This window comes from Mauremys mutica, chromosome 1, assembly GCF_020497125.1.
Source record: "Mauremys mutica isolate MM-2020 ecotype Southern chromosome 1, ASM2049712v1, whole genome shotgun sequence".
Classification (NCBI taxonomy): domain Eukaryota; kingdom Metazoa; phylum Chordata; order Testudines; family Geoemydidae; genus Mauremys; species Mauremys mutica.
In genome coordinates, this window is record NC_059072.1 from 268462660 (window position 1) to 268489583 (window position 26924).

At 45.4% G+C, this 26924-nt stretch overlaps 1 protein-coding gene across 4 annotated transcripts in view; it reads right to left on the reverse strand.

Annotated features, from left to right (window-relative positions):
- The window catches only part of DNAJC3 (DnaJ heat shock protein family (Hsp40) member C3), a 69348-nt gene extending 47288 nt beyond the window's left edge, over positions 1-22060 (reverse strand). The window contains exons 1-4 of one of the 4 annotated variants that reach the window (XM_045009800.1): positions 22042-22060; positions 8396-8506; positions 5074-5198; positions 1621-1695 (exon numbers count right to left, since the gene is read on the reverse strand). In XM_045009800.1, the coding sequence (XP_044865735.1) occupies positions 1621-1695; positions 5074-5198; positions 8396-8462 (267 nt within the window). In that variant the 5' untranslated portion in view covers positions 8463-8506; positions 22042-22060. Of the gene's footprint in view, positions 1-1620; positions 1696-5073; positions 5199-8395; positions 8507-11121; positions 11141-20388; positions 20579-22041 lie in introns of those variants that run through there. The other 3 variants (XM_045009781.1, XM_045009790.1, XM_045009807.1) reach the window with 3 other exon arrangements.
- Between the last annotated feature and the right edge of the window lie 4864 nt (positions 22061-26924).

Below are 26924 nucleotides of genomic sequence, written 5' to 3' on the forward strand. Positions count from 1 at the left end.
CTACAGATATTCATAACTAGTTTGTAATAGGCTTGATACTACTGTACTTTTCCAGCATAATGGTCCATATCAGCAGTAATTGCTAGTCATTTAGTTTTATTAATATGATACTCAATAGGTTTAAGCCAAGCAACTTTATTTTATATTAGCCAGGATTTGAAAAGTAAAGTTAAGCTTTCTGTTCTGTTGCTCTTCTAGAGCTCTGAAGCTTGGCTGGGAATAAAAACTGTTGTGCTGAGTTAGTGGCCCAAAAAAAAAAAAAAATCCAAATGTGGTGCTAGCAGCAAATGTCTGGAGAAACATTAATTTCACACACAGACATACACACAAAAACAGTAATTAATCACTGATAGTATTAAAATCCATTACAAGGACAAGACACTCAGCTAACCAGAGTAAGACCAGTCTCTCGCCTCTCTTCCATACCACTTAAGGGTCGTTGAGTATGACCACCAGGTTTTTTCCTCTTAAGCACTCATGGGAAGGGTCTCCATTAAACATCAAATCTCTGTACTTCTGCACATTTCCATGAACACAGCTGGAACCACGGTATATAGTTACACATATTTATAGGGTTTCTTTACTTTGGCTTATAAAAAATTGCCTATCCCTTAAAGCTTTAAGTGCTTGACCATTAAAATACACAATTCTACTCGAGAGAGAAAAGCAAAGCAAACACAGCCTATTCCAATATCTTTTGGAATTTGCTCAGCGGCCTAGACCTAGCCTGCCTGATGTGACAAGAAGAGAAGGAAGAGGCTAGTATGTTATATCAGGATGAAAATTCAGTTAATTTTGAGATTAAGTGGTTTACTTTTTATAAGTGTGCTCAAGATTTATAAATACCTTTTACTTGACAAGATAAAAAATAAACCAAACGTGTTTTTAGGGAAAAAACCCTCTACACTACTTGTACGACCCCCATTCCTGCAGTATCTGAGCACCTCCCAATACCCACATGAGATAAGAAGGTCATCTTATAGCTGAAGAACTGAGGCACAGAAACACTGAGTGACTTGGGAAAGGTCACACCGGAAGTCTATGGACAAGGAACTGAACCTAGATCTTCCAAGTCCCAGGCTTGCACCGTAAAGTCTGTACTATCCTTCCTCTCTGAAGGCACACATTTTTCCCTAGCGTGGATGTCAAGGAAGAATGATGAAGTGGTAAACACGTTTAAACCTGACAATAATATTTTTTCAAAATCCTACACTACACGATTGTTCTCATATCAAATAATTGAAGTGATACAGAAAATGGGACAGAACAAAATCTATTTAACCATACAAATGCAGCCTTATTTTCATTATATTGTTTAGAAAACATCTTATATGTAGTGGTATTTGCAACTGAACTGTTTCTTTATAACAGAAAAATTAAAGTATTGTGAGCTTCATTAAAAAGGTGCTACGGTTAATACACAATTACTCTATTACTACTTTTTTCATTGTTTGTTTATACAAAATAGCTCAACTGTGCTGCAACATCTTTAAAAAATGCAGTCTGCAACTCAGCTACATATGTATGTGGTCTACAATGGATTTAGGTTATGAGAAAATGCTCTTGGCTCATAATCTGAATTTAAAGCCAACGGTGTAGTTTTCTACACTTCCTACTTACCACATTTTTGAAATCTTCTTCTGCTTCATCAAATTTTCCTTGCTTAAGAAGTAAATGGCCTCTCTGTAATCTTGCCTGAAATGGAACAGTAACCATTTTTGTACTTTACTCAGTTCTAATTTTTATTCAAAAAGAAAAATTAAAACCCAATCTCCCCAAATTTAATAAAATGGAAAATTTCACCCCCCATTCACATCTAGCAAACTGAACCAAAAGCAGATATGAAGGTGTCTGCTCTCTCCATCCCTTTCCTATACTGCAGGGGTAGGCAACCTATGGAACAGGTGCCGAAGGCGGCACGTGAGCTGATTTTCAGTGGCACTCACACTGCCCGGGTCCTGGCCACTGGTCCGGGGGGCTCTGCATTTTAATTTAGTTTTAAATGAAGCTTCTTAAACATTTTAAAAACATTATTTACTTTATATACAACAATAGTTTAGTTATATATTATAGACTTATTGAAAGAGACCTTCTAAAAATGTTAAAATGTATTACTGGCACGTGAAACCTTAAATTAGAGTGAATAAATGAAGACTCGGCACAGCACTTCCGAAAGGTTGCCGACCCCTGCTATGCTGTGTTCTTACAAGAGCAGCTTTAGCAAAAATGATTATGGCTTTTTACATCAGGGTTTTAGACCAGTAATTACCCATCATTGCAAATGTAGGCATAGCTCCAATTACCACCCAAACTCCTCCATCAGAGGACTGTACCAAGAAAAACAACTGTTGATTTGCTACACTGTTTTGATTTTCTTAATTCACAGCTTTTTCAACAGATTGCAGCAAAAGAGTATGGAAATCCTTATTGTTAATACTTCTATTAACCTGATAATTTAATGAGGACTCTTTAGCAGAAGCCATTGTAAAAGTCAGTGCAGATTATTTTGGAAGGATCCTAACAGAAACTTTGATTATTCAGGATAAGAAAGTTTTCATGCAAGTTAACACTAATAGCTCTTCTAAATTAAGACTTGCAGTCACCCTTTCTTAAATAAGTTAGTTAAATAAAAATCTAATGACTACAAGACAATTTATTGCTAGTAACATTGTTAAACTAGTCCTGGGACTTTAAAGATAGTTCTTATACCAAATGTTTTAATCTGGTGGGGAGGAGAGAAAGAGAGAAACTCTTTCCATTTGTTCACTAGAACAAGGTCATTTAAAAAGGCATAATTTTGTTGTAAAATTACCATATGAACGAGTATATAAGCTGAACATTTTTGGTAAAAACGTGACGCATCAAAGAGCGGGGGTCGGCTTATAAACAGGTTTACACCAAAATTTGATGATTTTAATTCTATGGAATCATTGAATTGAATATCTAATACATTGTCATTTTGTTTACCTGGAGCATCTGCAAGCATAGAGCCCCTCAGCTCCCTGAGGGGCTCTATGCCTGCAGATGCTCTAGGTAAACAAAACGTCCCGACCCGCCAGCAGCTTACCCTGATGGGCTGGGAGCCAAAGTTTTCCAACCCCTGAAATATAGGGTCAGCTTATGAAAGAGTCACACAGTTTTTTGCTATTTTTACCTATCCATTTGGGGGGGGGCTTATAAATGAACAGGCTAATGAACGAGTATATACAGTATTTCATCTCTTAGAGGAGAGAACTTGTCAAATTTGTCATAGTAACAAACATATAAAAACAAACACAAGGTGGGGGGGTCATAATATCTTTTAGTGGACCAACTTCTGTTGGTGAGAGAGAAGTTTTCAAGCTCCACAGAGCTCTTCTTCAGGTCAGGAAAAGGTACTCTGGGTGTGACAGCTAAATACAAGGTGGAACAGATTTAACTACATAACAGTCTGTTCCACCTTGTATTTAGCTGTGACACTGAGTAACTTACATAGATCTCTTCAGGTCTGAGAAAGCTCGAAAGTTGTCCCTTTCACTAACAGAAGTCAGTCCAATAAAATATATTACCTCATCCATCTTGTGTCTCTAATATCCTGGGACCAACATGGCTACAACAACACTGTAAGCATTATATAACCTATCATTTTTGCTAAGAGAAATAGATAGTCTATCTTTACCTTTCAAACTGTGTGCAACTCAATCTTTCCAAATAGTTATTTTTAAAATTTGAGGAGATAATCTGCAGTTCAGAATAAAAAATTGGGTAGCAGGTAGGGAGGCTGGTCAAATAGCTAATTCCAACTTCAGAAGTCTCCCAGTAACTAGCCTCTAAGAGCTTTGGTAAAGTAGGCGGAAATCCTAAAAAGTAACTTATTTCTTGATTTGGCAACCAATTTTACTGCTTATAAATGACTCATAGTTAAGTCATGGATTCCATGACTTTCCATGACCTGCATGACTTCTGCAGCGGCCAACGTGCCTGGCGCAGGGAGAGCTCAGACAACCCCTGCGCCAGGCACACCGGCCACTGCTGGGCCAGTCTCGGGCCACTGTGCACCCGCACCCCCCACACTCCCCAGGCAACAGAGTTTGTGTGCAGGAGGGGACAGGGGGTTGGGGCATGGGACTGGGTAAGGCGGGCTCTGGGCAATGATTACCTGGGGGGCTCCCCGGAAGCGACGACATCCCCCTCGCTCAGCTGCTTGGCGGAGGCATGGCCAGGCAGTTCTGCGGGCTGCCTCTGCCCAGAGTGCTGGCTTCGCAGCTCTCATTGGCTGGGAACCACAGCCAATGGGAGCTGTGGGAGTGGTGCCTGGAGTAAAAGTCATGGACAGGTCACAGGCCATGACTTTGTTTATTGCCCATGACCTGTCCATGACTTTTACTAAAAATAACCGTGAATAAAAAAAAAACAAAAAAAAAAACCCACAAACCACTTAGCCTTACTCATAGTTCATTACAAACCCTTAGATCAGGGGTCGGCAACCGGTGGCTCGCGGCTCGCCAGGGTAAGCACCCTGGCGGGCCGGCCCGGTTTGTTTATCTGCCGCGTCGGCAAGTTCGGCCGATCGCGGCTCCCACTGGCCGCGGTTCGCGGTCCCAGGCCAATGCGGGAGGCAGGAAGCCGAGGCCAGAACATCCCTCGGCTCGCGCCGCTTCCTGCCTCCCGCATTGGCCTGGGACCGCGAACCGCAGCCAGTGGGAGCCGCGATCGGCCGAACTTGCCGACGCGGCAGATAAACAAACCGAGCCGGCCCGCCAGGATGCTTACCCTGGCGAGCCGCGAGCCACCGGTTGCCGACCCCTGCCTTAGATATTCTAGCAGAGGATTTGGGCATTTTACTATAGGCCAGGTATAAAATTAAAAGTTAGAGTGAGACAAGACTAGTCTCTCAGCTAATGTAAGGGTGTTCAATATAGTACACACACCAGTATCTTGTGGTATCTAATATTAAACTTCCTGAAATATGGGGTATTAAATTCTCTTTATTATACCACCAGCTAAAAATGACTGCCTTATAAACAAAACAGGAAAACAAAAAGGAACACCATTTTCTTTTACCCTAAGGAATCCCGAGAAAGCATTACTTACTGATGTGAAATCCTGCTTTAGTTCAACCACTTTACTTAAATCACGAATTGCAGCTTTAGATTTGCCCATGGCCAAATACACTGTGGCTCTTCTATAATAGGCAATGTAGTTATCAGAGTCCCCTTCTGCAAGCAAAGAAGAAGTAATCAGAACACCGCCTCAGTGTAATTTGGGTACAACTAAGCTGCAATCATAATAGCGGCATTACCTGATTTTAAGCAATTTGACAATTATATTTAACAATTAGCAAAAGTAGCATTTGTACACAGTAATATTTTACATCTCATGTAATTTGCTTATGTTAACATTATTGAAAAATAGAGAGGTTGTGAACATATATTAGCAATGTTACTAAGGGTTTTGAAGGTGAACGTGTAAGGATATTTCAGCTCTGCAGTGGAGTTAAGCTAAAACATACTAAACCTTTTTATCTCAAATTGCAGGCCTACTTTTGGATGCGTATTTAATGCTTTCACTGTTTGCCATGGTCCCTACATCTGATACTGGATGCAAAAAATAAGGAAGGCATACACATTATTCCACTAATGGCCAACATCATTATAGATAGTCCAATGTTTTCATAACTTTATAATTTACAAACATTCAAATTAACATGAAGTTGACCAAGCCTGTTAAAACTAACCTCATTATCTCTAGACTGATTCTTGCCTGCATATTTATACCTGCCTCTGGAAATTTCCATTACATATGTCTGACCAAGTGGGTATTCTCACCCACGAAAGCTTATGCTCCAATACATTTGTTAGTCTATAAGGTGCCACAGGACTCTTTGTTGCTGTTAAAAAGAAATACTGCCTAGTTGGTTCATACACACCCCTACCCCCACACACACGGAAGAGGTGACACACCCATACTCCCGTACACCTCTCTCACACCAGGGGGGATGAGGGGGAGGAGAGAACGACACTGACCGAACCGACCCTCCCTGCCAGGATTCATACCAGAACGTGACCAGCAGCAGCCTTTCGGCACTGAGCAATATGGAAGGGATGAGAGCGGCTTCCAACCACGGGGGAGGGTGGGGAGAGAGGAGATGACCTGGCCCATGTCTTTGTAGAGCTCATCTTCTCCCCCTGGCACCCCCGTGGCTGGAAGCAGCTTGTCCCTTCCTGCCCACACAGTGTTGAAAGGCAGCTAACTCCTCCAGGCTGCTGCTGACCACCGACATAACCCAGCCTCCCCCTGTCCCCTGGCTACAGCACAGGCTGGAAGGGGTTAATCCCTAAGGATGCATTGTGCATCAGGGCCCAGGGAACCTGACTGCAGGGGCGTCAGCGAACCCGGAAAGAGAGGTGGCTCAGCAGTGGAGGGTGCCTAGGGGATGGGGCAGCCCCACACTCCCTGAGGGCACAACCCAGGGTGGCAGAGGGGCAGGTGAAGAGGGTGCTAAGCCCCTCCCCCAAGGGCTGCTGCGGAGCCTGCCGGGTCGGGGCACGAACAGTCTGGAAAATGCTTCCCCCTCCCCGCCACTCCAGAGCTTATCTGAGGGGGCGAGAGGCTTCCCCATGCCAGCGCTGTGCGGGGCTTTGGCACATGCAGGGCTCGGCTCCTCCTGGCCAGCGCCCCGGGCCAGAGGGTCTTGGGCTTTCCCAGGGCACCAGCCCAGCCAGAGACAGCGAGGGAAGGAAGGAGCCTGCCGGCCAGGCTGTTGGTGAGCTGAGCATTCCAACCAGGGGTTGGTTCTCTGCATAGCACTGGGAGCAGGACACACCCCGCCGGGGGAGATATGGAGGAGCAGCAGGGCTGGGGTTTAAAGGGGCAAAAGATGGAGAAGACAGCAAGGGGGGGGGGGGGGATCATGTAAAAGGCTGACAGATGGGCAGCAGAGGCGACATGTAACCAGCTGATGCCTGCTCACACTCACCAGCCATCACACCTTGCAGCGCCCAGCCAGTGCCAGCCAGAAACAGGGAGGAAGGCAGGGCCCTGCTGGCCAAGAGCCAGCATGCACCAGCAGCCGGCCCCGTGCACTGCAGCTTTGCCCCACCACTAGCCTTGCACACCCACCTCCCTCGTTGGCCATGGGACACACACACCCCCCACACCACTGCTGGGCGGGCAGCAGGCAAGCAGGGACCCGCCAGCAGCAGGAGCCACCAGTACTGATGGGGAGCTGTGGGGAAAGAGATAGAAAATACAGGACAATTTGCCCGTTTTTAACAAAAAGTTGGGACACCTGCAGGAGGGCTTACATACAGGACTGTCCCTTTAAAAATGGGACATTTGGTCACCCTAACTAATATCAGATTTAAGATTATAACATTCCAAAGCACAAGTCTGCATTCAACCCAAGCAATGAACATACTCAAAAAATGAACTTGCAACAATCCTTGTCTTCCACTCCACCAATGGATGTGTGTGTGAATTTACAAGTTATGAAAAATCAAATTAGTACTGGAATGTAAGTCCCAAAAATACTTTACAGTTTCTCTTCAATCAGGAAGATTACCCCACCCAACGAATATGTAGTATTTTTTAAAAGTATGTGCTTGATTTTTTTTTTTAAATGGGGCTGGAGGGGAGGATAGAGGAAGAAAACAGGGATAAGTCCCTCCCCATCTCACCCCCACCTTCCCACACAGCCCCCTCCCCTTTTTTTTTTTTTCATTAATTTGGTTTTCTTTTCTAATCTTGATAAGACAATAGCAGGAACATGTTGTCTGATTATACCCAGGGTGCCCAACCTAAGGCCCATGGACCATACACGGCCCACCAGAACATTTCATAAGGCCCACAGCCTGCTCCAAAACAATATACTAACAGCAGATTCTTTAGCATTTTGTCATCATGTTTATACAAGTGGGTAAATAAGCTGTTTCTAGGTACAGTATTGTCTATCTGAATACATGCAAAACAAGCTGCAGTTAAAATATAAATCAATACAGACGAGTAAATCTTATTACAATATGTAAAAATTGTTTGGCCTACACAGGGTTTATGTGCCCTCCTATGTAATATCGTTGTGCACCACTGGATTATACTAATCCAGGTGGTTACAAGCAGTTAGTTTGCCTCATGCTTTGCAACACCTCCCAGGCTTGGTGTTCACATACTCTATGGCTGTTCTAGGTTTGAGCCCTGATCCTAGAATTTTCCACTCCTATGTGGGTCCCATTTGCTGCATCCATGAGGTCAGTAGGGCTCCATGTGGTCCCACATGGGCACGGCAGTCCACCCACACATTGTGAATGGGGGGCTCATTAATTAAGCAAATTATGAGGAAGAGTGAAGGATAGAGCATTTCAGTACAAAAATCCTGCACCACAAGCACAGTCAAATAATTTTATCTTCAGATACACACCTATAGCAGCATGGAAGTGAGACAAGGCATCAGCTAGCTGTCCAGCTGCCAATAACTTCTTGCCCATTTCGAGTTGTTTTTCTACTTCAGCATTTATTCCGCATTCGACTCCTAAAATAGAAGGGTCAACATTTTTAATCGCAGTTTGATTCTAGCAAAGTTGACACTACCAAAAAAGGATGGATAGAGTGTTCTCTCTCTCTCTCTCCCTCCCTCCATAATACATAAAAATCATAAGGGACAGTTCATATTTTGTTACCAGGCAAGAGCTCCCTACCTGAAAAATATATGGCTGATACAGAAGCACATGAAAACAAAATGCTACATTGCTCAATACTGAGACAACATCTTAGTTTCCTTTCAGACTTTTAACTCTTTTTCCCCTCCACCTCCAAAGATCTAGTTATAATGAAGAAAGTCTAAATACTGTAAGCCACCATTTTAAAAGCAGTTGTTGAATATGCATCACTAGCTACATGCTACCTAGCTTTTGCACATACAAGATTCTCTACATCCAAATAAGGTAGCAAAATACATTGTCCTCTCCTGTTGCAATTAAAATCCTAAATACAAGGATCACATACTGTGCATAACAGAATAAACATGAGCAGTTATTTTTTAATATTAAATTTAGTTCAATAACCTGATCATGAAAGTGTGATGGATAACTTCGTAGTCTCTTCAGTGAGTGTCCACACACAAATTTTTGAAGTTTCCTTTAACTTTATTTCATGCTCTTTTATTTAAGAATTTTTACAAATTCAAGTCCTAAATACAGGTTATAATGCATATTTTGATATTATAAATAGAATTTAAACAAACACTGATGAGAACAGTGTTTCAAATTCCAAGACAAACTGTTTACCAGGAGTCAAACTTTCCATATGTAATATTCAAATACAGTAACTCCTATAGAGCAAGGTTGTACAAGAGACATGTCAGCCCTTAGTGTATTATGAAACGTGAACAAAGCCAAGCACTTTCAATCACCCAGGCAGTATAATTATTACAGTATACTCTGAATTTATAATTGTTATTGCTGCAGAGACTCTGTATCTAATCCTGCTTCCACTGAAATCAATAGTGAAACTCCAATCAACTGCATGGTGCGGGATCAAGCCCAGCATGTGTAGTGGTGAAACGCATTTCCTTACATCACTTTTAAACGCGTTTCCTTTTAATTTAATTGACTGTCCCTTATTCTTCTATCTTTAGAAAAGGTTTAGACATCTGTATGTATGTATGACATCCACAGCTACATAATAGAGGCTTTAGAACATGAGGAAAATTAAACACTAATGTCTCAGGGCATAAGAATATCTGGCAAGAATGGGGAGAAACTTCCCTTATGAGCAAGTTATTTCATAATTATTAACCACACAATTTCTTGTGCCCTCCTCTGGAACATCCAATACTAGTCAGTTTCAGAGACAGGATGCAGCAATGGATGAACTAGTGGTCAGAGCCAGTATGGCAATTTCTGAAGTTGAACGATGGCTGCTCTCTCAAAATTTGGAACAGAGAAATGGAGAGAGAAGTCTCTTGGAGAGAAAAGCCACTCTGTTTAAAAACAAGATTCTGGCCTCTTTGTAAACGGGTGTTCTGCAAACCAGATCATCAACTGGGAATATGGGCTGTGCTTCCTCATTACGCTGCTGAAGTAGCTCCACTCCATGGCTCTTTCCAGCTGATCCCCTCCTACCAACAAATCTCCTCTCTCTATCTCAAGGATCAGCAACCTATGGCACGCGTACTAAAGACAGCACGCGAGCCGATTTTTAATGGCATGCTGCTGCCTGCCAGGCTCCCAGCAGCGGGCTGAGCCGGACCCCAGCAGGCAACAGCGTGCCATTAAAAATGCTGCACGACCCAGCCCGCTCTTCTCCGCCCCTCACCTACCGCTCTCTCTGGCGGGGACAGGGGGCAGAAGCAAGCTTGGTCCTGCCGGCTGCTGCTGTACGGCAGGCTCCGCCAGCAGCCAAGCTTCCCCCTCGCCCACCTCTTCCCCCAGCGTGCTGCGTCGAGTCCCGCCTCCTCTCCCTCCCTGCCACCGATGGCCCTTGCGAGGGAGGGGAGAAGAGCAGCCCCAGTGCCCTCGCTGCTCAGACCGGTAAGGAGGCAGGGAAGGGAGGCAGGAAAACGGGGCCGCGGGGTAGGAGCAGGGCATATCCCTCCAGTCCCCTGCCATGAGCCGCTCAGGGCAGGGGGCTGGGAGCACCCCCGATCCCAGCCCACTCCCCCCAGCCCTCTGGCCTGACCCCTGCACTTCCCTTGCACCCCAGCCTCCTGCATCCCCCCCACGACCCCATCCCTGATTCCTGCACCCTCCACACATACCCAGCCCCCCCACACTCCATGCCCCATCTCCTGCACCCTCTCACACGCCCCCGGCCCTCTGCCCTGACTCCTGCACTCCTCACACATACCCAGCTCCCCCACATTCCCACCCTGAGCACCAAATGGGAGCTCCTGCACCCCCGGCCCACATTCTCACCTGCATCCCTTGCCCCAAATAGGAGCTGCCCATGTAAGCGCTCCACACCCAAACCTCCTGCCCCAACCCTGAGTCCCCTCCCTCATTTTAGCTCCTGGCCAGACCATGCACCCCAAACCCCAGCCTGCTCCTTCACCCCCAGCCCTGTGCTCAGTGCACCCCCACCCTCAGCTCAGTGCAGAAAGAGAGAGGAAGAGAATGGGCCAGAACCAGGGAGAAGGTAGGTACCCACCCTATGTGGGCAGGGCCGGGACCTCAGGCTGGCAGCAGGCTGAGCGGGGCCGGCGGCTCGTACCCCAACTGGCAAGGGGCCGGCAGCCAGAACCCCAGACTGGCAGCGGGCTGAGCGGGGCCGGCAGCTGGGACCCTGGCTGGCAGGAGCCAGCGGACGAAACCCCAGACCGGCAGCAGGCTGAGCAGCTCGGCCTGCCACTGGTCTGGGGTGCCAGCCCCACTCAGCCCACTGCCAAGCTGGGGTCCCGGCCGCCGGCCCCGCTCAGCCAACTGCCAAGCTAGATGAATGGAACCCCAGACCAGCAGCGGGCTGAGCAGGCCGGCGGCTTAAGATCAGCATTTTAATTTAATTTTAAATGAAGCTTCTTAAACATTTTGAAAACCTCGTTTACCTACAGCAGTAGTTTAGTTATATTATATTTAGACTGATAGAGAGAAACCTAAAAAAACGTTAAAATGTATTACCGGCACGCGAAACCTTAAATTAAAGTGAATAAATGAAGACTCGGCACACCACTTCTGAAAGGCTGCCAAGCCCTGCTCTATCTGGTCACTGAGAAAACTTCACTGGCCTGAAATACTAACTCAAAAAACTGACACCTCAAACACATCACGAGATAAGAAAACTACACATATGTCCAACACTCAGATGGGGCTTCCAGACAGGTGGGCCTGTCGACAAAGGTAGGGTTCTGATGTCACTGCAGTATCAAGCAGATGCTGGGTCAAATGGAAGAAGGTTCTTAAACTATAAATACCTACTGCAGCAGCAAATGGTACAGAGACAATTAGTGAAAGTGAGTCACTTGAACAGAATGTCCCACTTCAAATTTGCTTTAGTGTGAAACCCTTTTTGAAAAGTCAGATATTCTACTGGATCACATTTCATTTCCACTGAGGTCAAAAGACAGTTTTGGCTATGGACCACAGCAGAATCAAACAAACAGCACTGAAATTAACATACATTCATTGACAATAAAACTACACTGGCAGCAGGTCAGGTATTCAACTGCATAATAAATAGGGTCCTTCACAATAACACAGCTCTAAATGGAGACAGCACTTTTCAGGGCCTCCCGCTCCTTGTCCTCGCACTTCAATTTTGTTTGCGCGAGGAACACAACATTTCTCTACCAGATTTATCCTTTCTAATTTAGAAAAGATTGATTTCTCGCTGTCTTTGGAATGGTGCTTGAATCTGAACCAGCTTCCTTCACTTCCTTGTTCCTGATTCATCATCAATCATGCCAGTACAGCTCCAAGAATAGAGTTTATACAATAAGACTTACTTGTTCTGGGTAGTATCTTTCATATAAAGTGTCCCAAAATAATTTTAAGAAGAGTTATATAATACAATTCCAGCTATCATGGCAGAGAGAGGCAAATTAAAAGGAATAGACAAGGACAAACAAATATATTCAAGGAGAAATATAAGGCTGTTCCAAATGCAGGAAATGTGAAGGACAGTTCCCTACAATAACCACGCTGTCAGAAGCGACAGAGGAGCCCAGTGCTAGATGAGCAGAAGGAACTTTGATGGGGAGAAAGGAAAAACAAGATGTGAAACACACAGAAGCAAGTCCAGAGTGTTTTATAAATCAAAGAAGACAATTATGAACTGGATTCTAAAATGGGAAGTCAGTGAAATTATTTGAGAATGGGGCTGATTTGATAGTTTTTTGTATACCTGAGAAAAAATGTGCAGCATTACATAAAGGCAGAAGTTTGCAGAACTGGAACTTGGAGAGACTATCAAGAAGAGACATACAGTAATATAGTATACAGAAGATGAAGACATGCACAAGGATTTCAGCAGAGTTAAACTGAAAGCAGCAGCACATACACCAATGCTGTCAAGATTTTGACAGCAACAGATATGAGATGTGGTGATGGAGAATTACACCAACAGTAGTACAACAGAAGCAAATGAAAGTTCTGAGTAGGGACAGCCACACCCAAAGTAGAGTCCCCAAAGCCTGGAGCCAAGGAGTTTGGTGTGTGGGAGGGGGCTCAGGGCCATGGGGTTGGGGCACGAGAGGGGGTTCAGGGTGTGGGCTCTGGGCGGCGCTTACCTCAGGCAGCCCCAGCATTTCCAGGGGACGAGGAAGTCTGTGCAGCTCCCGGGAAGCGGCAGCACATCCCTCTGGGTCCCAGCCAATGGTAGCTGTGGAGCCAGTGCTTGGGGCGGCGCCTGCGCACGGGGGCAGCACACAGAGTCCCTCTGGCTGCCCCTCCACCTAGGAGACTGAGAGACATACTGCCGCTTCCCTGGGAGACACGCAGAGCCGCCAGGCATGGAGCCTACCTACCCCGCTGCAGTCAACCAGACTTTCAGTGGCCCGGTCAGCCGTGCTGACGGGAGCTGCCAAGGTCCCTATTCAACTGGGCATTCCAGTGGAAAACCAGACACCTGGCAACCCTAACTGCAAGGAGCTAAGCATCATAGTGCAATCAGCTCCATAAGGGGGTGGGGAAAGAGGACACAGAATGGTACCCTTAGTGCCAACTGTGACAGACATGGAGCAGCTGTATAATAATTTTTGAATACTGTATGCTGACTTGGTTACTGGGATGTTTCTGTATGAATACATTGGTTTAGTTTAATAATGTGCTGTAAGGAAACTATGGCCCAAGACAAGCCACCCAAGGTAAAAACTGGAGGATTGTTATGAGACAGTGGAAGAGTTATTGGCTCTGAGGAGTCTGATTTGCTCTCTTGCTGAGCTTACCACACTGGTTTGATCCAGATGGACAAAAGCCCAGGAACTGATAGTAATTAAGATTCTTGCTGGATAAAGACTGACTGACAGACGTGCACACACACACGCTCTCCTGCTCCCTACCTCTCCCCCTGGGTAAAGGCAGTAGTTGGATGTCAGTCTGTTCCCCTCCAACATCTTGCCAAGACCCTCTGGGGTGTCTGAAAAAACTAGATCTGACTAGACTACCATCAGGGAATGGTAAGCCTATGCTTAAGATAGCTCATGAGCCTATCTATTTGCTGTTTTTTAATCATTTTTTCTAATTGTTTAATTTTAACAGTGGAACAAAGCAATGTTTTGATTTGTAAGAAGGCTGTCTTGTCACTATATGCAGCACTGGTCAGACTCTTGAGGGGAAGGACTGCAGGTGTCGAACGCAGCTGCACCTGCAGGGAAAGCATGGCTGATAGGGTAGCTCAGGCCAAACTAAGTAAGAGTGGGAGAATTGCGGAATTCCACCCAAAGAGAGGTAAAGGCACCAGGCCTGATAGCTGAGGGGGTGGACTCAGAGACAGAAGGCAACAGAGGTGCAATTAGTCCTGTAACCCTTACAGTACTGTTTATTTCTACCTGTTTTAGCTTAAGAAATGAAATATTAGGTTTCCTGGTAGTTATATTCTGGGAGCAGAGTTAGAATGTCTGATGTAGAATATACAACCTTTAGAATATACAAACTTTAAAATCCCCTAAATCTCTATGTATAACCTTAAGAGGGACTCAGTCAGGTTGAAATCTAGTCAATTTAAAAAAAAAATTAAAAGTTTCACGTTTGAGTCTCCCTGCTGAGTCTGTGATTTTTCCATAGCATTTTTTTTCTTCTTCTTCCAAAATGTACCTTTCTTCCCTGTGGTGTGTGGGAAAGGCCCATGCAAACAACAAGGGAACTTATGTGACTATACAAAGGAAACAGTGAAGTTGACTGTACACAAAGAGGCCATAAAAATAAAGAAAATATGTATACATCTTCAGTAACACTGATCTAAGTTGCTACATGGAACTATAAAAGATTTAAAGAATTTTACATGGAAGTGTGATGTTTAAAATGACAGTCTGACATTTTGCCATTAACTGATTTTTTTCTAATGTTTCTACGTATTTGAGAAAGTTTTGTTTTTGTTTTGTTTTTTTCGGGGAAACTCTAGTGTGTATAGAGGAGTGCCCACCACAAGGAGCTTTCAGGAGTAGCACAAAGGTGCTCATCAACAACACAGTTATCTGGGCTTGGTCCGGAGCCAGGGTCTGGAACCCTCCCCCCTTCACAGAGTCCGGCCCCTACTCAAGGTCTGCCTTTCAGTAGCAGCTGTACTGCTTCCAAAAGCAATTAGGCAAAGGAGATTTGGGAAGGGAGGAGACTGAGAAAGGAACACCTGTGCCACTCACTAAGCATATAGAGCAACTCTGGATACTAGCAACTGAGGAGAACTCCCCTCCACTCCCAAAAATGAACATGACATGGGAGGGCAAAAGAAAGTCATCAGTGACACTCCTTCCCTTCCATCATCTGCACCAGCCTGGGATCAGTGAGAGAAATCTAGTGAGAGGGGAAGGAAAAAGGAGGGTGGTAAGGAGAAGCAGTTCCCAGAAGCTTAGAGGAGAGTGAAGCCAGCTCCGAGTGCTAAGCTGCCTGTAGAGCTGGCCCATCTTTTCTCCCCTTCCTTATGACCCATTTGCTTTGCTACTTGGATAGTGACAGAAGAGAAACAGGGCTTTTCCATCTAGTCCTCTCTTCCCAGCTCTAGCTTGGGGTGGACAAATATCTTTGATCCAAGAGGCTTTAATTTAGCACAAGGCCCCTCTGCTGGAGAAGTCAGGGAATGGGCAACAGAGGATGATTACCTGTTCTATTCATTCCCTCTGGGGGCACCTGTCACTGGCCACTGTCGGAAGACAGGATACTGGACTAGATGGACCTTTGGTTTGACCCAGTATGGCCATTCTTCTGTTCTTAAGTCAGAAGAATTCCAAAGGAAGACTGGGGCTCATTTTCAATCAGATACTAGAATACTAGGGAAATGGCAGTGCAAGCTGCAGTTCACCTCCAAAAGTTCTGGAATCTTTTCATAACCCTTAGATATCTGAGGTACAATACCAGCAGCCATGTCAGACTTTAGGTTAAAATACACTCCTTTGTCCTACAGATTCTTACATAGTTAATATGAACTTCTACAGGAAGTTAACAAGTTGCAAAGGGAACTTTTTAAAAGTCACAATTCAATGACTGGTGGTACCAAAAAGTATTAGGTGTGAAATTAGACACTTGTGAATTGGAGGAACATGCATTGACTTTCTTACAAGATGAGCTGGTGAAATAGAACTGGTTAAAAAAAATAACTAATAGTAAACTCCAGCATCATCTCTTTCCCCAACCTAAGTACCCTTCTCCAAGAGAATCCCATAAACTCCTCTTAAAATCAGGGAGATTGTTGTGATGGTCACCCCATAGGGCTTTATGGAAATATGCTTATGAATGTATATGACATAACTGGAATATGTTTGATGCTACATATGCCACGTAACATCTCTGTAAAGGTTATGATCTACTGAATCTATTCATCCTATTTGTATGCATGTATCATTTTTGTATCTGATGTAAAGTAATGAATATTGGCTATGTACTTGCTTGATTTTTAAGTAGCCTTAGGAAAGCATTTGGTCAGCTCCATGAGAAAGGAATGTGCAAATTAAGTGCCCAATCAAGAAACACTTAACGAACAATGGATCCTGGAAAGCTCCAATCCACATAAGAAGTCTTCATGGAGACAGTCAAGATAGCATGTGGGCAATGGCTGCTGCCTGTAAAAACTGAGTTATGCATGGACATGTGACTTGCCCATGTGACTCCAAAATTCCATCTTGGAGCTGGGCTTTGCATAGGAGAGAGGAGGGGGTCTCCACCCACAAAAGAAAGCCCGTGGGAGACCCCTTCATTTTGTCTTCAGTTGGCTCAAGAGATAGCCTCTCCATCCCCAAAGGATGCCTGAAAGAAACTGGAACAAAAGACTGTAACTACAGGGGGTGTGAGTGATTGCTGGACCCAGAGTAGAAGGAGACTAGTCTGTAAAAGGAAGCTTACTGGAACACTTCTGAGGGTGAGGTTTTATCTGTATTGAGTTTTCTCACTGTATTAGGCAAAGGCTTGTGTGTTTTATTTAATTTTGCTTGGCAATTCACTTTGTTCTGTCTGCTACTACTTGGAACCACTTAAATCCTACTTTTTGTATTTAATAAAATCACTTTTTACTTATTATTTAACCCAGAGTATGTATTAATACCGAGGGGGTTGGGGGAAACAGCTGTGCATCTCTTTCTCTATCAGTGTTATAGAGGGCGAACAATTTATGAGTTTACAGGGTAAAATGGATTTATTTGGGGTTTGGACCCCATTGAGAGTTGGGCATCTGAGTGTTAAAGACAGGAACATTTCTTAAGTTGCTTTCAGTTAAGCTTGAGGTTTGTGGGACATGGTTCAGACTTGGGTCTGTGTTTGTGGCCGGCAAGTGTGTCTGGCGCAGCCAGGCAGGGCTCTGGAGTCCCAAGCTGGCAGGGAAACCAGGGGCAGAAGTAGTCTTGGCACGTCAGTTGGTGTCCGCAAGGGGGTTTCTGTGATCCAACCCATCACAATTGTGACTTAAAATGCTGCTTCTGTTCCAAGAGAGAAGAAGAGATGAATAAAGCCTCCAGGAGGGTAGAAACTTCACAGTAATACACCACCCCCATTTACAAATCTCCATTTCACTATTTAACTCTTTCAGCACTACGGAAAGAGTAAGAAGAAACTAAAAATGTACAATGTACATGTACAATATGATCTACAGCTATTGAAAATGTGAGTCATGTATTACATTAACCACTCATATACCAAAATAAAATATTACTTCATAAGAGATATTAAAGACAAAGAAATTAGAGATGAAAAAGACCTAATAGATCATATTTTGGCCATCCAAGTCTCTGTAGAATTGTTCTCTGTCTAGAGCAGGGGTGGGCAAACTTTTTGGGGCGAGGGCCACATCTGGGTGAGGAAATTGTATGCAGGGCCGGGGCAGGGCGGGTGGAGTGCGGGATGTGGAGGAAGGGGCTCAGGACAAGGGATTGGGGCAGAGAAGGGGTGCAGAGGGGGCTCAGGGAAGGGGGTTGGGGTACAGGAGGGGTACGGAGAGCAGGATGGGGCTCAGGGCAGGGAGTTGGGGTGCACGGGGTGCAGGGTGCAGCAGGGAGCTCAGGGCAGGTGGTTGGAATGCACAGGAGTGCAGAAAGGGGCTCAGGGCAGGGAGTTGGGTGCAGGAGGGGTGCGAGGTACAGGCAGAGGGCTTAGGGCAGGAAGTTGGGGGGTGGGGGGCAGGAGGGGTTTGAGCTCCAGCCCGGTGCCGCTTACCTAAAGTGGCTCCGGGGTGGCAGTGGCGCACACCAGGGCCAGGGCAGGCTCCCTGCATGCCTGCCCTGTCCCCACGCCACTCCAGGAAGTGCTGCGGCCCCTGGGTGGGGGGGGGGGGCAGAGGGCTCTGCGTGCGCACATGGAGCCCTTTGCCTCCCGGCCCGGGGGCTGCTTCTGAGAGCAGCGCCGGGCCCGCAGCACCACCAGGGGTAATCCTGCGGGCCGGATCCAAAGCGCTGAAGGGCCGGATCCGGCCCGCGGACCATAGTTTGCCCATCCCTGGTCTAGAGTGCTTTGTCCAGTCTATGTTTAAATGCCACCCTTCCCTGGGAGAACATTTCACAATCTACTAAAGCTTGCTTTTAGAAAAATATATACAAAATTAGAAAGTAAACTTGTGACTACCAAGGCGACAATCAACAAAGCAACAAGGTCATCCATGCTCCTTGCATCTATAGGGAACATATTTGGAAGATGAATTATCTACAGATGATTATAAACAAGTACAAATGCTTAGACTGATTCTTCTGGTGTTAGTACTCTTCCTTTAACATTGCTGCAGAAGTAGCTGGGGAAAAAACAATACAATCCTGCAGCATATACTTATACACTACAATGTATCTTTGCCATTACATTCAATATTACACTCCAGGTTTTAGACTTCTCATTTAATACAACTTTAAAGTGCATTTCTAACCTCCAGAGTGACCACAGCCCTCAGAAAGGTCCAGATCCACTGAGCTGTGACAGTAAAACAGTTTTTCCCCCCCATCTCATTCATTACAAGCAATAATGCAAGTTTTGCAGGCCAAACTGTGTCTTCTGATACATCTGTACAACCTGCTTTCAAATTATGCCCTCAAAAACACCTGTGCAACCCCATTAGCTTTCCATATGATTACACAGATGTTACTTAGGACACAATCTGAAACTGAAAGGGTTGCAGGAGTATAGCTGAGGGAATAAATTTGTTCTTCAGAACCACTATTCTTGGCAGTGATGAAGGATAAAAAAACAACAACACCTAACTTGATTTTCAGAGCCCAAAGCAACCTTACAGAGCTAAAAGTTAGAAAAAAAGTATTTTTACTTGGAAACTGAGCAAATCTGATATGGAAATCAGTGAGACACAAGTATGGAACTCCATAATACCATTTCCACAAGGCCACTCTTTAAGCTAGATCCACACTTTTAAAAATCATACAGTAATTAGCACCCTATCAATTTCCCTAGTTTCTTTTGAAAACAGGTTAAGAAAGACTAAGAATAGAAACCAAACTACATGAAACTGACCTTACTGTAGTTTCACCAAAACAAAGCTACAACACAAAGCTAGAAATGCTATTAATTAAATACTAGGATTTTTAAAAACAACGATTCATGGTGATGGCTGTATTTATTTCTGGTCATCATATTTTTATTAAAATCTATTTGAATTTAGAACTTTCAGAAACATTTATTCTTTTCAAAGTGGCTGTCCACAGCCCCCAACTAGAAAAGTTACAAACTTTTCTATTTTTTACTGCCATAATTCTCTGGTTGTACCCAGAATTAATGACAAGCTCTGACAAGCCCAACTCCGGCTGACATTCCCTGCCCATCACAGATTTACCTCCCTTCAATACCCACAGGCTGGCATTGCCCCTAAGTCCAGCACAGAGCTGCTCTGCTCTCCCTCCCAGGTGGCATCATGCTACTGGAGCCCAGCACAGCGCTGCTGCGGTGATACTCCTCAGAGCGTCAGTAGGTTAAGGGGCACACCCAATACTCAAACCACGCAGCGGTGCGGCTGAGATGGGAAGCAACCCTGTGATGTGGTAATACGTGACAGCGCTCGGGGAAGTGCGGGATTCTCTGTGGTGAGCATCCGATTACATATCACTAAAAATCAAACCAAGGCACCAACTCTAACCCTTGCCTCGTCCCCTCACCAGCCCGGCGCTGCTCCGCCCCGTGCTCACCCCACCCCGAGCTCACCCACACTTCCGAGCCCCTCGTCCCAGCACCACAACACACCCCCGCCCCCAGCAGAAGGCTGGCACTGCCCCGCCAGCAACAGCCCTGTCCCCTCTCCCCCGGCTGCGTGCAGCGCCGTGCACCAGCGCGAGCTCGCCCCGCAGCCCCTCACCCTCGCCGAGCAGGTCGAAGAGCACCAGCAGCAGGGGCAGCACGGCGCCCACCTGGCCGGCGCACGCGCTGGCCGACACCATGGCGATACGGCCGCGCGCGCCCTAACCCCCGGCGCGACTCCGGACCCCGCCACGCGCCTCAGGCAGGGCTCTCAGCGCGGTTCCACTTCCAAGTTCGCTGGGGTGGGTCGTGGGCGCCTCCGATTGGCCGCGCCGCCGTCTGCCCCGCCCCCTCCTAGGGAAACGTGGAGAGCCCGCGGACTAGTGTCAGGCGCCGCTCCCCTGACGATACTGCGCTTGCGCGCCAGGGGTGGCCGGAGCGTGCGCAAGAGCCACAGTTGAGCCACTTTGCCCTCGTTAGACAAGAGAACGTGCTCGCGCCTCCTTGAGCAAAACGTGGGCGGGTAGCAGGGGCGGAATGAATGGGGACGCGTGAGGGAGAGTAGGGCGGGGGAGCAGGAGCGAGGGGCTCGTGCATGTGCTTGGTGTGTCGACGCTTTGCAGCCTGCAGAGGGATGACTCATTAAAGCTTCAGTCTGGTCCAAAACCTTAGTTCAGTGGGACTCAGTCTTTCTTGGACCAGAACCCACAGAAAGGAAAAAAAAACATCCTGAGACACCCACCATATCCTACAGTCATTTGAGTGGACAGGATTGTGGGATTTGGGTCCTCAGGATAGAGAGCCCTGGGTATGCCATGACCAGCTAAAGCAGTATTCCCAGCCCCAAACTCAGAAACCATGAGCCAGACACCCCACCCTCCAACTTTCTTTTATAAAAGATACTGTATTTTTTGGTCTATCTCATGATTATGACCCCCCATCCCCAAAGTGTGTGGTGGGGGGGAGAACTACTGTTGCCATTTGCCAACTCTCCCAATTTATTCAGGTGATTTGGCCCTTCTCCAGGAGCTCTCACTGTCTGATGGTGCAGAGCTTCCTACTTCTCACCAAACCCCCAAATTCTAATTAATTAATTCTGTATTGCCATCTGTCCATCCCCACCCCATCAATTAATTATTCAGCCCAAACTAATTATTTATTTACCTCTTGTGGCCTCATCAATTCTGCTCTCTCAGCCTCCACCCCACCCAGATCAGTTATGCCCTCCCATCCCCAAATCAATTAATTATGCACTTACCCCCAGCCTCAGTTCTGCTCTTCTTGCAGCTCTAGGGATTTTGTAACACACACATCCCAAGCCTGGAGAGGCAGCTGCAACAGGGTCCCCCTTTTCAGGCCTCAGGGATTCTTCTCTCCTTCCTGAGTCTGGAGTTGCAGGGATTGAGAAGGGAGTGGAGCACACTGACCCATTTAACACATCCCTGAGTTGTGGTGTTAAGGATTTTTGCTATTTTGTTTTATTGTTGTCTTTCACCCTCTATATTTGGTTTGCCTTCTTGTATTATAGTTTGGCACCCTCTTGGAGGTGCTTACTTTAATTGAATATGGCTTGAAATATCCTGCCTGGTAACAAGGCAGATGCGGGAAAGTTTGAAGGAAAAGGGTGAGAAAGGGTCACATGACCACAAGGTAATCTGTCTGGCAACAGAAGATATATAGAAGGGACTTGCGCTGTACCTTGGCTGGTATATGCTCAGGAGGCAACCTAAGTCCAGTAGGCGATCATCAAGAGGAAACATCAACCACTTACCTGTTCCATTGGTGAAGGCATATCTTTTTCATCCCATCGAACGGTCCTGATCTTTGGTGATGTGGTCCTCAGGGTCCTGATCCTGATTCACTTGAACAAGAGAGAGAGCGAGAGGAAACATGAGCTGACTCCATCCAGTCTACAGCCCCTTACAGCAACGAACTGAGTAATGTTGAAACTTTATTTGTTTAAGTCCATTTTGGTTCTAGTTTGGTCTAGGCTTCAGGGGCTCATGCTTATTTTATAGGCGCGGGTCTTTATTAAAATATCCTTTCCCTAGTTTATTCTGGTAACAATGGAGCTTTTTCTGTTCCATCTGTGTCTCCCATCCTGTGAGAATGGTGTCAATTGCTTCCTCTCCTCACCCCTCCCCAAAATGCTTCTGGGTTCCTGTCAGGGACCATGGGTCTAGAACAGTGGTTCTCAAACTTTTGTACTGGTGACCTCTTTCACATAGCAAGCCTCTGAGTGTGACCCCCACCCTTATATATTTAAAACACTTTTTTATATATTTAACACCATTATAAATGTTGGATGCAAAGCAAGGTTTGGGGTGGAGGCTGACAGCTCATGACCCCCCATGTAATAACCTGATGACCCTCTGAGGGGTCCTGACCCCCAGTTTGAGAACCCCTGGTTTAGAACTTGAGTCTACAGGATTCTTAGATGCTCATAAATACCAAACTACTACCTAGTAACAGTTGCTAGGATAAATGCTGAAATTCAATAGTGGACTTCAGTCCTGGAACCTGACTGGCAGGATACAGGGGGTTGTGATTGGTGCACATCTCCTACATAAACCAGTACAAGAACAGGAAGTTGTCTGTGCAATCGGTATCCATGCTGCTGTGGACTGTGTGCTTTTTGCATTCACTCCCATGGTTTGACTTCCTGGTATCCTGACTCTGGTTATCAGTCTGTGGTTCTGCTCTCAAATTTGTCTCCTGCCTCTGATCTCCTGGTAACCTGACCCTCTGTCTTGGATGCTGACCTCCTGGTTTGTGACCTGGCCTGACTCCCTACTCCTGCTTTGACCAGTAGTCTGACTGTCTATGTCTTGCTTGTGACAGCTCCTGAGGGGACTTGGGGGAGTTCTGCCTTCCTCCTGTAGCAGCTCTGATTGGCTGTTTTTCCCTTGGAGGCAGGTGAGTGGGGAAGGTAGCTAATCAGATGGTGGTTCCCCCCCTCCCTGCCCCAAGCAGGATTGAAATTTGGGAGAGACCTGGACTTCTGGAGCAAGTGGTTCCAGCCCCACCTAAAATCCTGTTACTTGCTAGCAAGTTGTGGGAGTTGGCAACACCATATTTCTGCTGAGGTGTGTTTTTTTTTTTTAATTTTCTGTCTTCATGGATATTTGCAACAGTTCACTTTTTAGTATTATCTGCATTTAGTAGTGAGAGCTGTTCAAAGTTGATTGGCAAATACATCTCAGATGAGAAAAAGACAATCCCAATTATAGTACCACATGTGAGGGTCTCTTACCTCTTGCTGTTGGGATTCAGCAGCTGCTGCTGAAGTCTCCCTTGCTCTCTGTTAACCCTCCACCAAACTGAAAACACCACCCCTTCTGGGGTATATTAAAGCCCACAGAAAACACCACCATCACCAAGATTTACGCTAATTCCAGTACTAGTACCACAGCAGGAAGACTAGATATTTCAAATACAATACATGTCAAGTTTTGAGCTACAAAGGAATGTGTACATTCTCTGTATGGGCCAGGGAATCTTGTGCATTGCAATTTTCTTCCTCAACAAGAGGAATACAAACATCAAGGTCTAGTTAGATCTTCTTGTTAAGAAGAAACAGAAAAGCCACTTCTGTGATCAGCCACTAATTCTTTCTACCAGTATGCTCTATATCCACATCATAGCTAGGGCTCCTAGGCACTACAGTAATAGTGATAATCTAGACTTCTCCCTCCAGGGGGTTACTCACCCTTCCTCTTCTGCCTCATTCTAGACTTCATGCTTAGGTTGCCAACTCTGACTGAAACTATACTGGGAGATTTTTTTCCCAGCATGATATAATGTCAATTGTACATTACTTTCTAAAATCTCTTGGATTGCTTTCAACAGTCACCAGGAGATTGAAGCCGATTCCAGTAGACTCCCAGCCAATCTGGGAGGTTGACAACCCTAGTGTGAAATAATGAAGATTCAACCCGTAAAAGTTTAAAGTATGAAACATGGATTCTGGGGGGGGGGAGAAATCTGGAAACAGATATTCAATAGGAGGGTGAAACAAGACAGAAAAAAATCTCAGGAATCAATAGGATTAGCCCACTGGGGTTCACTTGTATTGCTCTTCCTGTTATTCTTGCAGATGTCAGGAAGAATACCAGCCATGGCACAGGGACTATCCCAAGTAGAGCTGGTGTTTTCTGGAAATTGCTGATATTGCTATGTTTATTTTCCTAAATAAATCTTCATTTCCAGAATCCCCAATCAGAGGTGGGTGGGGTATGTGGGGCCATGCCCACCACCCCAGATTTCTGCCTGGAAACACGAGTCATATCCAGCGTGCAGGACATAGGTTGGGGCAGAGACAATACATGGGCAGAGCATGCAGGGTCACTTTGTTCTCTCTCCCACCCCTCCCGATTTCTGCCTGAGTGAGGTGACAGACCAGGCCCTGGCTCCCTGCCCTGGGGAGGAGGAGAGGCCCATAAAGAAGCACTGACTGGTGCTGAGTCCCAGGTCTGCACTTGCCACCATGACAGAGAACATGACTGCCCCTCCACCTTGAGTGTGAGGCTGCAGGTACTCCCTCCAAATACTCCCTCCCAATATATGCACACCTTCCAGCAGCCACTACTTTGTTTCAATAAATAGGATGGTTTAGTTTTTAAGTGATGACACCTGACTCCTCCCTCCCCCCCATACCCAGGGTACACAGCAGAGGCTGGGGGCTGGCTGCTGGTGAGATTCGCTGCCAATTTCTCCCCTCCTCTCACAGGCCTGGACTTGGCAAAACCACTGCAGAACTTCCCCATGGCGGGCAAGGCACTGGGAAACAGGCTCTGGTGCCAGGCTCCCTCCCCATGCTGCAGAGCAGATAGCATTTGCACCTGCTCTTGGCAGCATCCATAGTTCTTCATCCCTGCTCTCTTCCCCCCAGTACACAGCTGATACTCGCCCTCAGTATTACAATACAATATTATTTTATATTACTACAAAGATTATCTGAAATTTCCAAAATATACAGCTTTGAAAATCTGAAATTACTCTGTTTTTATTGCCAGAAAACACTAGCCCTACAACTCCCAGGGAATACAAGCTTCATAACAAATCCTGCTTTCACTCCAGATTTTGCTGATGTAGTCCCTGGAAGCAAAACACTTCTAATGGGTCCATTACTAATATCTAGGTATGAAATCCCAAATCAAAACTCTCAAGTCTTCTGCAAGATACTTCTGAAAAATAAATGGAAATTGCCTCCCTCTCTGGCATGTCTGAGAGTGAGGGAAGGCCCAACAGCTGAGCTTTATTGTTGACTCAGGAAGGTCAGCTGACTATCACTGAAAACAAGCTTTGAAAAGACATTTGGACCTTAGAAAAAGAGGATTTAGTTGCAGAGAAGTCTAAAGCAGGCGCAATGTGGGGAGGAGGGGCATTTCCCCTCAAATTATTGTACAAAGGTACCCAATGTTAAGCAGTGTAGACTTCATCTTTTCTATAAATTATAAATCACAGCAAAATACTGACATTAGTCAAATTTTACTTTTTAAAAAATTCTTAAAATCCAGGATTTTTCTGAGGGTTTAACTAGCCCTTGGACTCCTGGAAGGTTTTGTTTATTTACTAGTGACATCCAGAGGGCCTCAAAATATCCACTTGCTCCCCTCTTTCCCAGTAATGGGACTGTAGAACTGGCATCTTCTCTTCAAACCAAAGTCTTGCTTTTTGCACTTGTTTGTGAACAGTACGAGTCCTGAGAAACTGAGTCATAGTAGAATTTTCCTAGTATAAACTGAGTAGCAGTAATTTCCTGAAGTAGAAAAAAATATACTGTAGTTTCTCTCTCAATGCAAGCGAGGGAGAGACTGAAAGAATGAAATACTGGTAACTAAAGGTATTAAAATTGAAAAGGGGAGGGGAATTAATCAAATTGAGAATCTGACTGGACTCTTTAATATATCTGTGGTGTATGTCTGGCTCAGGCCTGCAACAGGAGTTAATTATTACTACAAGTCACACCTAAAATTATAGTAAATGAAAGACTACAGTCTATTTTTCTATTTGTTTACTCTATGCATTCAATGCAGACGGAGCCCAAGATGACTCAATGTTTTCTGTTTAACATAAGAAAAAAATAATCTTTTATAAGACGGGCAACATCCTCCTCTTTTCCACAGAATGTACAAATAACTTTTATTCAACCCTTTTCAATGCACAAAAATTCCCTCCCCCACTACTAGCAAGACAAATTATCCACGCCCTAAAAAATTCTCCCACAGTCTACACACGCACACACACACAAAACCACACACAACACTGTTCACCAGCTGAGAATATCCTTCATAAACCTCATAAATAATTTATACATGCAACACACTGATTTACCTTGCTGCAGCTAAATTGTCTTGCTCAATATACATTTGTTTCCTCAGTTCTTAGTCGCAAGGCTCATAGCTTTCCTCACAACCATTCCCCTGATAAAATGAACTTCCCTACCCTCAACCACACAATCAATTCCTCCACTTCTCTCTTCTGCATTATTGTTGTTAAAATAGTACAAGTGTTCAACACGTCAAGATATTCAAAGAGTGTAGAAAAACCTACAACAGCATCTAACCCAAAACAATTTAACATACTAGTAATGCTTTTATACCACCACTCGAGGTCCCTGCAAACAGTCAAATCCACATAATCTAATGAGCT